The 16,764-nt window shown below is 39.4% G+C and overlaps 2 protein-coding genes across 6 annotated transcripts in view; one reads left to right on the top strand and one right to left on the bottom strand.

Annotated features, from left to right (window-relative positions):
• Positions 1–13,225, bottom strand: part of LOC122631955 (transcription factor Sox-21-B-like) — a 36,037-nt gene extending 22,812 nt beyond the window's left edge. The window contains exon 1 of the mRNA XM_043818221.1: positions 12,519–13,225. Coding sequence (XP_043674156.1) covers positions 12,519–12,550 — 32 coding nt within the window. The 5' untranslated portion in view covers positions 12,551–13,225. The remainder of the gene's footprint in view (positions 1–12,518) is intronic.
• Positions 1–16,764, top strand: part of LOC122631951 (peroxisome biogenesis protein 1) — a 115,987-nt gene that overhangs the window by 41,766 nt on the left and 57,457 nt on the right. The window contains exon 16 of one of the 5 annotated variants that reach the window (XM_043818212.1): positions 7,827–9,267. The exons of the other annotated variants lie outside the window; for them this stretch is intronic. The gene's annotated coding sequence lies outside the window, so the exon portion shown is untranslated. Of the gene's footprint in view, positions 1–7,826; positions 9,268–16,764 lie in introns of those variants that run through there. 5 annotated transcript variants of the gene reach the window in all.

Genomic DNA, 16,764 nt, shown 5'->3' with positions numbered 1-16,764 from the left:
GTAGGTAACTCGAGGACCGGGAGAAGCTGGACTATCTCGAACGTGTCACCCTTCTCTTTCTCTCTCTTTCTCTCTCTGTCTATATCCGTCTCATTTTAATTCTATTCTCTCGTAGAATATCGGACCATTGAATCGCTCGAAATTTTTCTTTTTCCCTTTTCTTTATCCAATCGAAAAAATGTACAACAGCGATCCTTAAGATTGCTTTTTTAATATCCGATAGAAAGAATATCCTAGAATATTTATCTTTATTATTAACGACGAGAAGCGTTTGATATTGTTGTTTTCGACTGGCGAACGTGAACCACCATTCATCCATCCATCCATCCATCCCTCTGTCGAATGTAACACACGACAGATACGAAAACGTTGAGAGAAAGAAAAGAATGTTGGCCGGTGAAAACGTGTAGTCATGTTGCTATATTGGCTGGTAGCTCCTTGCAAGCGAGCCGGCCGACTTCGATCGGTGCTTCTGCCGGCGTTGCTGCTGCTGCTGCTGCTGTTGCTGCTGCCGCTGCTGCCTTCTATAGCGTGATTAATTCTATTTACCTGCAGCCGGTGCAGCGTGGATACACCCGTGGTATAATTTATCAGTTTGTCGGGCCTCATTGTCGGCCGTACGGCTCGTTGCTAATAGTCGGCCATTCAGGAATCGAGGGAAGCCATCTATTCTTATTACGAACTTCGTTGTGTCCGAGGGTCCAAGACACACCGCTACAACAACGACCTTATATATACTCTTTATCTTCTTATTCTCAACCTTCTATTTCTTTCCCTTCTCTTTTTCTTTCTCCACCTTCCACGTTGTTCTCCTTATTCCTAAGGGGTGTGTCCACACCGGGACGCTCGTCTATTCTAGGCTAGGTCGTTTACGTATTAACGATAACTTTAATTTTGATATAAGAACGATATCCCTCTAAATCGCCGTTCCGTTATAATATTGTTACAACTTCTCGAGTTTTAAGGTACGATTAAACCCATTAAATTTTAATATCGCATCATAGAGATTTTCGAACGAACGATTTCTATGGAAATGTTTACCCCTTTTCTTCTGTCGTAATCGTGAAAAAATAAAAAAAAAAAGAAGAGAAAGAAAAAGAGGAAAGAGAGAAGAATAGATATCTATTCCCTTTCTTTATTAGTCGTGAAAGGGGGAGATACATCGAGGACGTATCGCATCGATACTTTTTTCCTTTTTTTCGCAGTCGGAAACTTATAATCGATTAGGTAACGCGCGTTATGAGCATGGGAAGATTTGGTGGCTGAAACAGATGGGGAGTTTTGGACGATGTCACCCCTTGTCTCCGGTAGTCATTAGCCCTGTCTATTGTGTATGCTCGACTGGAAGCGAGAGAAGCTGCCGAGTCGATGGGTATCGATACTAATCGATACGCATGGCCGATCGATCAGTCTCTCTCTCTCTCTCTCTCTCTCTCTCTCGATTTACAGTGCATTCATCGGACATCCGTTCGGTTCGCAGAGGAAAGGGTCTTTCCTGGACGATCTTTTCATGCCTTTTAGGTATCGCTCTATCCTACGATTTAGACTCCCTTAATCGACTTCGAGATACTCGTCAAGTTTTTCTTCTTATTTATCTTTTTATTTATTTATTTATTTATTTATTTATTTATTCTCTTTTTGTTTGGTTCTTTTCTCTCTTCTATTTCTTTTTCTTTTCTTTTTCATTTTTCTTTTTATTTTCATTCCCTTCTACTCGACTTGGCAATTATTCCAGGATAAAATGTAACTTCTTCGTCTTAACGATCGAGATAAATAATAAAAAAGAAAAAAAGAAAGAAGTGATCGTTGCTTCGCGATTCGAAACGAAACAAAAGGGACGATACAGTGAGACAGATAGGAGAAACAATGACGCGCGAAAAAAGGGCAAGGCATTTTAATTGACTAAATGGATGGAAAAATGTATCATTACCTCGTTGTCGATGCCTCAGAGATTACTGACAATTAAAAGAGAACGAGAATAATGATCGAGTGAGATTCTCGTCGCGTACATCTCATTCTTTCTTCATTTGTTAGCAATTGAAAATTGTAACATGTTCTATACGTACATGCATACATACATACTTATGCGGTACTCACCATTTGTGCCCGTTTTACCATTCGTCTGATAGAAAGGTCTGATATCTCTCGGGTTGATCGTATAACGATAGATCATTTTTCATAATCGAGCACGTCGTTCGTTCGAACGTTCGCGATTGAATGGGCTTAATAAACAACGGCCCGTAAATTTCTACGATGTTATTGTTATGAACGGAGAAAGCTTCACACGTATTTATGTATGTATGCATTTATGTATGCATGTAGATACCTAGCACATTGACAAACGTTACATCGTGCGAAGAAAACCTAATAAGCTACGACGCATTCGTTATTGATAACTAAATGTAACGCTCGTAGCTAGGCTTCTTGTCGTATCTTCACGTTAAATCCCCAAGAAAATAATCTCTTCGTTCGAAAAGAGAAAGAAATATTTCTATATATATATAGAAAAAAAAAAAGAAAAGAAAAATGATAGAAAAATGCCAAAGAACAAAATGAGACAAAAACGAGAAATAAAAAAAAAAAATCGAAAGAAAAGGAGAAAAACGTCGACACCCGCAACCGCAACAGCCCTTATCTCCTTTCGTTTTAAGCCCGTCACTTTGTCGATTATGCGTTATAATACGGCCTAGCTGTCGTCGCTTTTTTTCTTTCCATCGGTCGAGGATAAAAATTGAGTCTTTCCCACTGGAATGAGAAGTTTCGAAGGGATGAGAAAAAGTGACTTTTTCTTTAGGAAAGTAGATGGAGATGGTGTAGGTTTTCGCGAGCAGCAGTTTTTGGTGCATTGACTTGTGCAAAGTCCTATCGTATATATGTATATAGGTATCTCTTTTTCTCTTATTTATCCTTTTCTTCTTTTTCTCCTCCTCTTTCTCCTCATCTTTTTTCTTCTTCTTCTTCTTCTTCTTCTTCTTCTTCTTTTTCTCTTTTTCTCGAGCTTCACGGATTTTACTTCTAATACGTCACTTCGTACTTGGAATCCCTTAGGTCGTGGCCATTATCGTCGTTGACAAGGGTATCCAGTTTTGCTCGAGAACCAGTACTATCTTCTTCCTCTTCCTCTTCTTATTCATCGTCGATGTAAACTCCCTGATGATTTACATCCTACGGATTTTCTACGTTCACCTAGAAAAGAATTGTAGAATGTAGGGAGAGAATAAAAAGACAAACGTTGGATCCACGACACGATCCATGAAAATATCACGTACACCCTCGTTAGGGAATTGGAAATCTCATAGGGAAGTATTTCGAAGTTTTCAACGAGACAAACTAACGAGAAAGAGAAAGAAAAAGATGGAGAGAAAGAGAGAAGCAAATCTGAATCTTTCGTATATTATCCTTTTTTTTTTTTGCTCGTACCTTTGAACATTTTCAAATGTTACCATTGACCTAGTCAACAAAAGACGTCTATCTTATATCGCGTATAAACAACTTGTACGTAATTCTCAGAAACGAATGAACGAAATCTTTTTCTTTATATAACACAATTTATTTTCTTCTTTTTTATCCCTCTTCTTAATTCATACATACATACATACATATATATAGAGTATCTATAAATTAATTGGTTATGTTAAATAAGAAGAATGATAATAAAGACGAATAATATAGAAAAGATTATTATCGATAGAAGAAAAAACTATGTCGTGGTACAGAGTGAAAGGAAGAAACATAGAGAAAGAGAAAGAGAGAGAAAGAGAGAGAGAGAGAAGGAAGATAGTAAGAAAGAGATCACCTTTCTCTTTTAAAAGGCGAAGAGATTGATTTTTCATTCCCGAGCGAGAGGTGGTAGGTGATTAGATCGATTCAGAACTACTTGAATCGATTGAGCAACCTCTTTGATCTCGGCACCTGCTTAGAGCAAAGCCCCGCCGAATTCTTCGTTAAGAAACCAACCCGAGAGATTCGTGCTGCCTCCTCTCGATATTTCCCTCTCGTCATCCTCTCTTCTTCTTCTCCATCCTCTTCCCTTCTCTATCGATCGTTTTGCACTATCATGCCGCCTTCTCCGATCCGTCGTATTCGCTCGAACGAGTAGCTATGCCCACTTAAAAGCGTATTCCTCTGTCGTGCGTGTACACCGATGATGGAGACTCGACACGGTCCATTGCTTCCAATCACGAACGCGTGAGAAAGAATGCCGCTCGTCGTATTTGATCGTTTCAATATGAAATTCGTTCGGATTACGACGTCTCATTTGTGATATATTTTTTTCTTTTTTTTTTTTTCAACATCGACCAAATTCCAGATGAAAAATCAGGAAAACATGTAGGACCTACCCTCGTGTCGGTTTTCCGTCGAGTCGAGATTCGCTATAACCACAGCGTACTTATAATGGATCTTCTTTCTCTGTCTCTGTCTGTCTCTCTCTCTCTCTCTCTCTCTCTCTTTCTCTCTCTTTGTGAGTGTAATTTATCACCGCTCATAACAAGGAGCCGCAAGTTTGTACATATTTCACTCCCCCTACCCTATCAGTTTCCACCCTCCTCCTCTCTCTCTCTTTCTCTCTCTTTATCTCTGTTTTCTTCGCCTTGGAGGACAGAACTCACCCTATAAAAGAGAGAAAGAGAGCACGCAAGATATGGGGGTGAGAGCGAAAGCAAAAGGGTGGAAACGTAGGAGGGGATAGCAGAGACGTTATTATTTATATACGCCATTATATATCAGACCGAGTCGCTGGAATATTGTTCAAGACATCTCGCGCATACATTACGTGAAGGAAAGAGAGAGAGAGAAAGAAAGTGAAAAAGAGAGATAGAGAAAGTAGATGGGGAGTAGCAACGGGGCTTTTATTACCGCGACCACTTATTTGTTAACATAATATACACATTATAGCTGGCTCCACGTAGCACGCGCCATCCTACCTAACCATTCGACGTATAGCTCTTTTTCGTGTATCTGTGTGCTTGTATTGAAGTACATACGCATGTACTTGTGCCCGACCACGGGACACGGGGGTGGCTTTTAGACACGGTGGACGACTTTTCGCGATTTCATCCCCTCGTTTCGTTCTCGCAAACAAGAATCCAGTTAAACATCTAACTTATGTATTATTTCCTTTCTTATTATCGTTGCTCGATGTCGTAATTATGAATATTTTCTTTATGAACTATCTATTAATTGTCGTTTCATCGAAATAGAAATAGAAGAAAATTTTTGACGATTATTATCTAACGCGAATTATAATTGCTTCGAAATATTCTTCTTCTGAATCGGTGAAGCTTTGAACGTACGTTGACCAAAAGCAATTCGAATGTCGAGTACACGAGTGGACCCTTTTGAAGAGTACCAAACGATATATATATATATATATATATATATATATAATGTATATGTACATATATAATATGTAGGTATATCCATGGAATGTAGGCGCGCACTTGAGATTCCGGGCTGAAAGGCAAAGCCGTGCTGGTAAGCCGCTTTGTAGCCTTAACCGTGGCCGCTTAAGAGGGTGGAAGTATATTATGGGCAATATTACGGATGAATGCTGGCCAACGCGAGAAACAGCCACTTTGGGCGATAATCTTGTTACCCTATGTGCCCTTTCTCTCTCTTTCTCTCTTTCTTTCATCTTCTCTCTTTCTTTTCCTCTCTATCTCGTCCAACTTGATTTTATTCACATTTATACGACACTAGTTAATACGAACAGATCTAAAACAATGGATGATATATTCCTACCTAAAGATTATTTCATATTTAAATACAAAGAAATTCAAAAAGATAAATTTACGATCGATCGAATCTAATTCTCTTGTTCATGCAAAAGGGGAAACATAATGGAAGGATAAAAAAGAAATCATGAATCTTTTTTGAACGGAAAAGGGTGTCCTCTCGTAATCGATTAACGCGCCGATACGATACGGCAATAACGTTTACATGCGATTCTCGTTAACTCCGATCGAACCCTTTTTTTTTCTTTCTTTCTGAGAGGAGGAACGCGTGTAAAGACGATCGTATTTGGCTTTTAAATTTTCTCCTGACCTATATACATAAATCGTACCTATCTACGGTTACGTAATAACTGGTCCGTGTAGACCAAGGTAAAGGATGTTAAATATGTGTGTATGAGAGATAGATAGAGAGAGAGAGAGAGAGAGAGAGAGAGAGAGAGAGAGAGAGAGAGAGAGAGAGAGAAATAGAAAGAGAGAAAGAGAAAGAGACAATATGGGGTGCTCACATATAATATAACGGGACGTATAAATTTCGATCGTAAAGATGTCCGTAGTCTTGTAGAAAACGGGGTGAAAATGGGCCGGAACCGCTTAGCGGCTTTTTCCTTCCGTCGGTGCTTCTCTTCTCCATCGTGCGACACATCCTAAGGCATCATTGTTTGTCGCAATTTACGACTTTTCCCTAGCTCATGCCCTCCTCGTTTTGAACGTTCAGCTTCCCGACAAGAAGACGTCTCTATTCGCACGTGATACGGCTTGATGCATGGGATAAACAGAAAGGACATCAAAAGAAATAAAAAAAAAAGAAAAAGAGAGAGAGAGAGAGAAAGAAAGAAAGGAAATAAAATAAGAGCGGTGACCGTTTGTGGATTATTATTTCTTATAATGGATGTTGCTAAAATATTGTAGGGCAAATATAAAAAGGTTAATCAATATCTCACGAAATTCTAGGCGACCTAAGTATTTTCTTTCAAAAGTTAGTGTACGCTGGAATTTTCGTTAACATAAACATAAATTTACTTATTTCCTTGAATTATTGTGAAGCTGTTGAAATTAAAACAGCTTGCAATGAAGTTGATTTATCGTTTGGATTCATACGAATTTTTCTTGGAATATGTATCGTAGAAGAGAGAGGAAGGGAGAGAGAGAGAGAGAGAGAGAGAAAGAGAGGGTTTCAAAGCACTTACCCTCTAGGTGAACGGAACGGTAAAAGGGTGCGCATCGAAATCGAGCCAATATTTATGTAACTAAATCGTATCGTCGTCTCGATGACGAAACTCTGTCCTCTTTAAAGGCAAACAAGTAAGAAACGTTACTTGCGAGTGGGGATTGAAAATCGAGGAGTGAAAAGAGTAAAAATTTAAGTGAGTGCGAGTGAGAGAAACAGATAGCAACAGACGGAGAGACAGAGAAAGAGAGAGAGAGAGAGAGAGAGAGAGAGAGAGAGAGAGAGAGAGAAATATAAAGAAACATAACGGAAGGGTAGTGCAGCTTTACGTTAAATATTCTTGCAAATGAATTTTACATGAAAATTAAAGCTCAAAGTTAATCCTTTTGAAAAGTAAAAGCGGCGATACGGTTTAAGTTTATGTAAATTTCGTGATCTGGCTTACTTGTTGCGTCGACGTAGACGAGAACTACTAAGTTACTATACCGCTGGTAGTAAAATATTCACTGCTTTCGGAATAATTTACGTGCCTCCTTGGAATATCTTGGATTCGTTTACGTCGGCTTAACAGGTGTAACGAAAACCGGTGTAACGGGCTCTTACGTCTAAGCGAACTTGGCGACGTTTTGTCGTGAGATTAGCCAGTTGCAAGGATTTAACAACCGTGCACCGTGGTAAAACGATCTAATCTCAACTACGATGCGTTCTTAATCTTCAAGCTACGACTGTTTACAGTAAATCTATCATTATCTATAATTCAATTAATAGAAAATAAATAGATATTTCTAACAGAATATTCCTTCGATCATTTTCTATGAAGTTTTGTGAAGATAAATTACGCGATAATACAACGATCGAATTAATTTTCTTATCGTCGGAATCTTCTCAATGCCCTGAAGTTAAAACGACACCCTTGATTTTAGATGTTCGGAAGCTGCGATGGCATCATGGTGGGTGTGGATAAGAGGACATTTAAAGACAAGAAGGAAAGTAGTGGAGTGCTTGAAATAGAGGGAGAAACAGAAAGAGAGAGAGAGAGAGAGAGAGAGTGAGAGAGAAAGGAGAGAAAAAAGTGGGGGACGATCAGCCGACGGAGGAAGGCCGAGGGTGGAGGCTGGGATGCGCTTGGAAAAGAGTGACTGGAGAGAAGCGAACGGTCGAGTGGAGGAAAGAAAGAGGGCTCGGTGAGAGGTGAGATGAAGGGAGTGGAAAGAATCTCGACGAGGGTAGGAGGACCAAGAAGTAATGTAGGAGGGACGAGAAGCGAGACATAAATGGAGGGAGTCGAAAGAGAGATAGAGAAAGAGAGAAAAAATAGAGAGAGGGAGAAGGAGAGAGGAGAAGAGGAGACGGTGAGAGGTCGGTTCGGATGAGACATTAGGTTCAAGTTTTAACGACATTTTTCTTGCTTTCCAAGTTTTCTAGCGAGAAAAAAGGATGAAGCTCGTGTGAATGTGCATCCCGGTGTGCATTCACGCTTCTCGGTATTTGTAAAGTATGTACAGTTATGGCCGGAGGTACTGAGAAACTCCCAGTTTCCCTCTTTCTCGCTGTATCACATGAAAAGAGATAGATAGATAGAGATAGAGAGAAAGAGAGAGAAAGAGAGAGAGAGATAGAGAAAAAGAGAGAAAGAGAGAAAAGAGCGTTACGAGATTACAGTAAGCTTCGTGAACTTTTTTCCACTTTGATCTCCATCAAGGATTCGCGTCTTTCCATCAGAAAAGAGAGCGAAAGTTCGCGTGCTCGCATTTTACGAAAAATTTGTAAAAAAGAAAGGGAGAAAAAGAGAAAAAAAATGAGAGAGAGAGAAACAGAGATAGAGAACGTTGCTGCTCGGCCCGTTACAGAAAGCAAATTGTTTCTTATACTCTTTCGTTCGATTCTCTATCTCTCTGCGTCCCTCTTACGACTCGTCGAAAGAACGAAGACGACAACGAGGACGATGATGACGACAACGACAACGACAACGACAACGACAACGACAACGACGACGACAACGACAACGACAACGACGACGACGACGACGACATCGACGACGACGTCGACGGTGAGCATATTGATGGAAGAGGAAAAAGAGCGTCGCTATGAAAAGGGCAAGCGGAAGAAAGGAGGACGTCGAGAATTTAATTTCGCCTTATTAATTTCCTAGGCGTAAAGATTCTCGCAAGGATTCTTCACTTTTCTTTCTTTACGTTAAATCTTCTTCTTTTTTCTTTTTTATTTCTCTTTTTCTTTTTCTTTTCCTTTTTTTTTTTTTTTTTTAAGGACGTGCATCCTGTTAAATTCTCGACCGATCGAAAAGATCGATCGCCAATTTTTTTTAGAAATATTTATAATAAATATTTACAAATGTAAACAAAATTTCGTATTTTTAATATATGATTCGTCCCAATTTGTGTTTATTTATGTATTTTTTTGTCAATTACTGTTCGTTCGTTAATAATTATTCTTCTTTCTCAAAATGAACGCTAATCGAAAGGACCGACCGAAAGAATTATTCTATTTCATTTTTACACGCGTGATCAACAAGTTCTCTCTTCTCTTTTTCTTCTCCTTTTTCTTTCTTTTTCCTTCTTTTTCTTTTTAGCCGACCTCGTCACGTGGTTGTTAATCGGTCGACCGTACTTACTTCCATACTTTCTTATTTCTTTACCGACGTAAACAACGACGACGACGTCGAGACATCCACCTGTGATATTATCGCGCGGGCCATTCGCAAAGTGCATCGAACCTACGAGTAATATCTCCTCACGTATGCGCCAACGGTCTATCGTATATACGAATGTGCAGAGGGGAAAGCTAAAAAAAGAAATAGAACAAAACTCGGCGTTAGAAAATAGAATGAGATAGAAATAGATAGACAGATAAAGAAAGACAGCGACAGAGATAGATAGAGATGGATAGAAAGATAGATAGATAGATAGATAGATAGATAGATAGATAGATAGATAGAGAGATAGAGATAGAGATAGAGAGAGAGAGAGAGAGAGAGAGAGAAAGAACCGAGGAGGATGAGAAGGAAAAAAAACAGCCACTGGAAAAAGTTTTCCACGAATAAAGAGAAACGAGTCGCGGGCGGCACTTGTGTCAATTGCCGGCGCTGTTAGCTTAACGTTTCTATTGTTCGTGAAAAGGAGCATGGGTCGAGTGCTATTTGCTTTCAGATCAGGACGGGCGCACTTCTAATTTCACTGAATAGACTGTATATATGTCCCTTTCCCTCCCCTCTCCTCTTCCAACCCCCCTTCCCGTAACCCGCCCACTCTTTCACCTTCTGCCCCTTCAGCGAGTCCAAAACCCACCACCACTCTTCTTCTCGTCGCGAATGCACGCGTGAAAAGAGAGATAGATAGATAGAAAGAGAGAGAGAGAGAGAGAGAAATAGAGAGAGAGAGAGAGAGAGAGAGAGAGAGAGAGAACGGGCTCACTTTGTGTCATCGTTGTGCAGTGTGTAGCGACGTTGAGCGTACTGCAAAACCACCTAATTGTGTCATTCTGGTAGCATTGTGTTCGTTGTAAAAAGGCTGCTGCGTCATTCATTGTTTTATCTCGAGTAGGTACACCATGCTATAATCCGATACGGTTTCTCTCGTTCAAGTTTAGACACGCGGAAGCGTGAAACTTGTGTCATATTTCTTTGTTATTTTTTATTGTTTTTTTGTTTGTTTGTTTTTTTTTCACTCTTTTTCTCTTTGTTTTTTTTTCCTTGTTTTCCTCGCGTAATAAACAAATCTTGATAACAATTATTTAAATAATTAATTAGTTAATTAATTGATTAATTAATTAAATAATTAATGCACAGTAGAACCTACATACGATTATGCGAAGTAATTTACGTGAATTATTATCAATTAATCGATATAAAATGTTACAAGTTCGATGGTATTAAATTACGATCGTTTCCTTACGATTATTAAGTTAAATGATAAGCGTGTAAGTAAGTAAGTACTTATCTATATCCTCGATCTTTGGGAAAGGAAGATAACAGAGATAGCTTCACGGAAAGGGTTCTCTTCAATTTACCATCGAGGATGCGTGAAATACGCGACACAAGGGGTGTCGCTGACACGTATCTAAGGAAAAGGAACGAGTAAATTCCATCGCAAAGTTTCTACGAGTTTATGTTAGTAAAGTATTTCCCCTTCTCTCTCTCTTATCTTCTTCAACTATCTCTACATATCGAATCGCATATCGTAAGTGCAAACGAATCATTTTCAAAAATAAATTTCATCTACGAATAAGAAAGGATACCATTTGATTAGATACTCGTTCAGAGATTAATAAGTAAATAAATAAAAAGGAAAAAAAAGAGAAATATAATATTCCGAAGAATTTGTCGAATAACACTGTTACCATTTACGTTAAAAAAAAAAAAGAATTGGAAAAAGAATTACTCGTAATTGTACATTTCTCACAAGTTGAAGATCCAACGAAGAAAGTAAGTACGTGGATACATATCTATAGATATGTGTATGTAGCTGTATACACACACACACACACACACACACACACACACACACACATACATATATATATATATATATATATATGATCGTGAGGACGAATGATATCGTTCGCAGCCCTCGACGCGACGCACAAGCTCGTCTCTCACAATGCGTTCTCGCAGTGTCACTCGTTTCGTATCCTCGCTTCCAACTCGGGATGGAAAGTCTTCTCTCTCTCCCTTTCTATGCTCGCCAAACCCTCTGCGTTAAATAGAAAACGTTCTTACGTCATTGCTGAGAGAAGGCGCGCTCGCGGGCGCGCGCGTGTGTGTGTTATGCGTACGACAATAGGGCCGAAGGGACGCGACTACGAGATATGCATGCGTATATTTCTCTCCCTCTCTCTCTCTCTCTTCTTCTCCGCTTCTCTAAGAGTCTTATTTGTCGTTCGTGCCTGAACAAATACTGCTCTTGCCACATGCCACGTATATACCATGCACGCTTGGCTACGTACAAAACGCAAACATTTATTATCAATCGAATTAAAGAGTCTCTCTCTCTCTCTCTCTCTCTCTCTCTCTCTGTCTCTCTGTCTCTCTGTCTCTCTGTCTGTCTATCTTTCTCTCGTTCTTTGTATCTGTACTCATGTATGTCATTTTGAAATAATTATGTAATCATCTCATATCACATGGCTTCAAATACAAAGTATTTATGTACAAGGGTTGAATCGTATAATACAATGTTAATACAAACTATACTTTAAATTTTCTTTCTCAAATTGAAATTAGAACGTTTAGATTCTAGATGGATCGGGATCGTCATCTTAATTCTGATAATTAGTTTCATTGGAAGAAATTTTCTTTAATAAATCGCTTATTCAATAATTTTTATCTAAGAAACGATGACGCATTTTATTCGAAGAAATTTCTTTATATTGATTAGCGATTCTTATACGTGAATCGATCGAACGTTATCGTAAACTACGCGTAAAAATTCATGAGAAATTACGTCATTGTTTACATATCGTCACTGTAACGAATAAACGATGATTCATAAGTATAATTTCATTGAACAGAATACAAGATGATTAAGCAAGATGATTAAGTTAAATGGATGATTATGAAGAATAATTAATGATAAGAAACGAATGAAAAGAAAAAAACTTACTTGTTTCTTAATCTTAGAACTTTGATTTCCATTTGAAGGACGCGTAATTATTCACTTAGGAGGTTAGGTGCTCGTTGACAAGACGAACCATATTGCTCATCCACCCTTCACCCATACCCTTCCATCTTCATCCATTAGGGAGTACTTCGGTGGTGTGTTCACCCTCGCGCCACTCACCGCAAGAAGGTTAACAGCGATCCGACGTTTCACGGATGGCGGCGCATTGCCAGTCTGGATTACTATGATCCGAGTTATGATCCGAGCTATGATTCGTGTTATCGTCGCGGGTCCTTCCTCGTCGAAAGTTTGTACGCTAATGGGACTGAAAGTCACTCGTCGACACGTGCCCGAGTAGTCTTTCTGTTCTCTCTCTTTTTTTTTCTCGAGGTTTTCTCTCTTTCTTTTCTCGTTCTTTTTTTTGTTTGTTGTTGTTATTGAGGAGAGATCTCACGAGGCAGCTAGTGAGCATCGAAGGAATTCTTACGTGCCAATGAATGCTTCGCAGAATTTATTTATTTATATATTTTTTTTTTTTGCGTTCCATACGATCCTTCTCTATTTTCCTTAATGTATTTATCTAATGATCGTACAAACGAGCGAATCTCGTAATATTGAATTTCTTTCACGTTAACGATGTTACGATAATTGTTACAGTGATTTATATATTATTTTAATTTAAAAAGAAGAATATTCTAAGTTCGATAGAAATTTTTATGTACGTATGTATATGTATGTAGGTATGTAATACAATTTTGTAAAAAGTTAGAGACAGAGAGGGAGAGAGAGAATGACAAAGATAGATAGATAGATAGAGAGAGAGAGAGAAAGAGAGAGAGAGAGAGAGAGAGAGAATGAGAAAGATAGAGAGATCTCGCTATAGATTTCTTTAATACTTTTCGACCGATTACGATCCACACCCACGCGAGAGAACCTTGACAAGAAGCACGGTGTGTCTAGTGTGCTCCGTAATATCGCACGTGCGCGCTAATCAGAATACGAATAAGCGTTATAAGCCGTAGTAGGGACGTTAGGCACGTGCATTCGACTCGAGAGATGCATTACGTACAATGGACGACGAAGAATGCGGAGCTGGGAGCCACGTCTTTCTAGATCGTCCGAGATATGCACATCTAAAGGATCTAGAACGACTTCTATTTTTGTCTCGGGATAAGCTCTAAACCTGGAACGTGTTCGTTGAATATTCGATCAAGAATTATTATTATTATATATATATAATATTATTATTATTATTAATATCATTATCATCCTTATGATTCGATATTGTTTTGAAAGAAAAAGAAAAAAGACATTGAACAAACTCGATTAACAAGTATAATTATATATAATGATTATAATATCTATCGTATCATTTCTTTAGCTTGTATAATCGAATTCAATGACGATTTTATTGGAAAATAGTTCGTCATTGAATTCTCTTTACGAATTATAGAAACTTGTTCTAAAGACGTTCGCTCGCAAATTAGCGTCTGTCTGTCTGTCTCTCTCTTTCTCTCTCTCTCTCTCTCTTTCTCTCTCTCTCTCTCTCTCTCTCTCTCTGTCTCTCTCTCTCTTATAGTCTACTCCGACGTGCCTCTATTTCGCGTGTACGGTATATCATATGCTGGACAATAGGCAGATAATGCCATTACGTCCCCGTTAACAGCCATAATATCGAGCGACAACGATGCCAGCATCGTCGACAACGGCGAATGATAAATGTCGCCGTTGAGGTGGAATGGCACACACTCGTGCATAGCAGTGTGAAAGAGAGACAGAGACAGAGAGAGAGAGAGAGAGAGAGAGAGAGAGAGAGAGAGAGAGAGAAGACGGAGGGTGGAGAACAGAGTGTAACGTCTCGCGTGCGAGGAAACGAGACGACGATAGTCAAGAACGGAAACGACGAAGAGATAGTATATATATATATATGTGTGTGTGTGTGTGTGTTGGTTATGTGTCAGAAAGAGAAAGAGAGAGATAAAGATGGAAAATTCGGTGGGAGAGAAAAAGTAGGTAAATACGAAGCAGTGGAGCGAACTAAATGCCACTAAACGGGGGAAACTGGGATAAAACATACGTTTCCGCTTTTCTCCCGTAATACATCATAAGCGAGCGAAAAGCAGTGGCCATTTTCTACGGGGACACGCATTGTTAGTCTTCTCTCTCTTCCTCTCTCTCTCTCTCTCTCTGGTCCCCTTCTTCCGTTTCCATCTCGTGTCTTTCATCTTTCTCTTTCTCTTTCTCTTTGGATAACGAATGGTTTGTATTCGTCATTTCGTGACACGTGTTCCCGAAAACGTTGCGTGACAGTTTAAGCGAATGAAAATGTTGCATTCGCATTGGTCTCGAAATATCAAGTCACCCTATACCTATCCTAAATATTCTTTTTCTTTTCTTTCTGTTTCCATCTTTTCGTTTTCTTTTTCCTTTTCTTTTTCTTTTTCTTCTTCTTCTTCTTTTTCTTCTTCATTTTAGCATCGTCGAAATTCGAAGACTCGTCGTGAATGGGCAGACGAGCATCTCGACGAACCGTCATTGTAGTCGATACTTATGCTAAAACGCAGATATTCATGCGGTAAGAAGTCGGAGGAGAACGGAGCATATTGGTAGATACGAGCATCGTTCTCTCGGATATTTCTCGTTTCTCTTTCATCCATCTGTCTCTCTGTCTGTCTGTCTGTCTCTCTCTCTCTCTCTCTCTCTCTCTCTCTCTCTTTTTCTCTCTCTCTCCTCCCCTTTTTTTTCTCAGTTTTCGTTGAATACACCTAGCGATAATTGGCCGCTGATTCGCGGCTAACGAATACGTCGCATTTATTGGCGAAATCCGATACATACATACGTTACTCTCTACGTTCTTTCGTTACGGCTCGTAAAGAATTTCCCACAATATATTTTTTACGTGCTCTGCAAATGGTTGTTTAAAAATCGTTGATACTTCTCCGTTTCGTGGAAGAAGAAACTCGCGCGTCGCGTTCCTTCCGTTCGATCGACTAAACAAACGTGATAAATTATGCGGAAGCGTTTCGGCCGACCTCGTAGAGTTTGTTCTCTCTCTCTCTCTCTCTCTCTCTCTCTCTCTCTCTCGCTCTCTCTCCCTCTCTTTTTCCTGTCTCTCCTCTATGAACTTGTATATGCCCGTGTATGTATATACATACGCGTGTGGTAGAACATTGACGACGACGACGACGACGACGACGACGACGAGCAGATAGTGAAGAACGGCGATCGACAAAAACTGACGGTGGAACGAGCGGCCATTGTCGATCGCGAAGCGGAGACAGTAAACAGGCATTGTGCCGAGTACAATGTGTTACTCCGTCGGTGTTCGATTCCTTTACCTATCGAAATTCGTGTACCTACCTACCTACCTACCTACCTGGTTTCCTCCTCCTTCCTTCCTTCCTATCTACATAGAGTCAGCCATCCGGTCATCCAACAGTCTTCCTCCAATTCTCATACTGATCCTTACTCACCTAAATGACTTTTATTTTCTTTTTCTCTCTGTCTCTCTTTATCTCTCCCTTTTTATTTTTGTTCACTTTACAAATCTAAAACATTCGTCGCTGAAGAGCAAAATATTTTTTGTTATTTCACACCGACGACGACAAAATGTATTATCTAAACGAATATGTATTACTACGTGAGAGAAAAATTAACTCGTTCTACTTTATCTACTTGAACTATATCTACGTAAAACGTGTCGATCACGGAATTATCTCAAGACTATTTTGTTTCTTTGGAGTACTTGAACATTTTCTTACTTACTTACTTTTTTATGTAAACCAGTATAAAGCACTATCTATATTTGTTTTGTATTTAGAATAGTAGTAGTTTCTCGTGCCACCGGTAATTAATATCTTCGGTTTATAAAATGGCCGTTCTTCCCTTCTCCTGTAGCGTGTCGTGTTCTCGTCGTTGGACTCGTCTCGAGCGAGATGACGAAAAAAAAAGGGAGGTATGAGAACAATGAGAAAGGGTGAGAGAGAGAGAGAGAGAGAGAGAGAGAAAAGGGGAAAAAGAGAGAAAGAATGAGAGAAAGAGAAAGAGAGAAAAAGAAAGAAAGAGAAAGAGCGTAGCGCTGGCTACGAGCCACTAATTATAAATCCATTGTATCGCTCGTTTTTTACCGGGCGTCTCCCGCCTACTTCGGTGGTGAGAATCGTGAGCGCACGCGCGCTACGGAAGAGAAGCCGAGAATGAGAAGGATAGAGAGAGAGAGAGAGAGAGAGAGAGAAAGGGAGAGAGGGAG

Source organism: Vespula pensylvanica, chromosome 9, assembly GCF_014466175.1.
Source record: "Vespula pensylvanica isolate Volc-1 chromosome 9, ASM1446617v1, whole genome shotgun sequence".
In the NCBI taxonomy this organism is placed as follows: domain Eukaryota; kingdom Metazoa; phylum Arthropoda; class Insecta; order Hymenoptera; family Vespidae; genus Vespula; species Vespula pensylvanica.
This window is presented reverse-complemented; position numbering and strand designations above follow the sequence as displayed.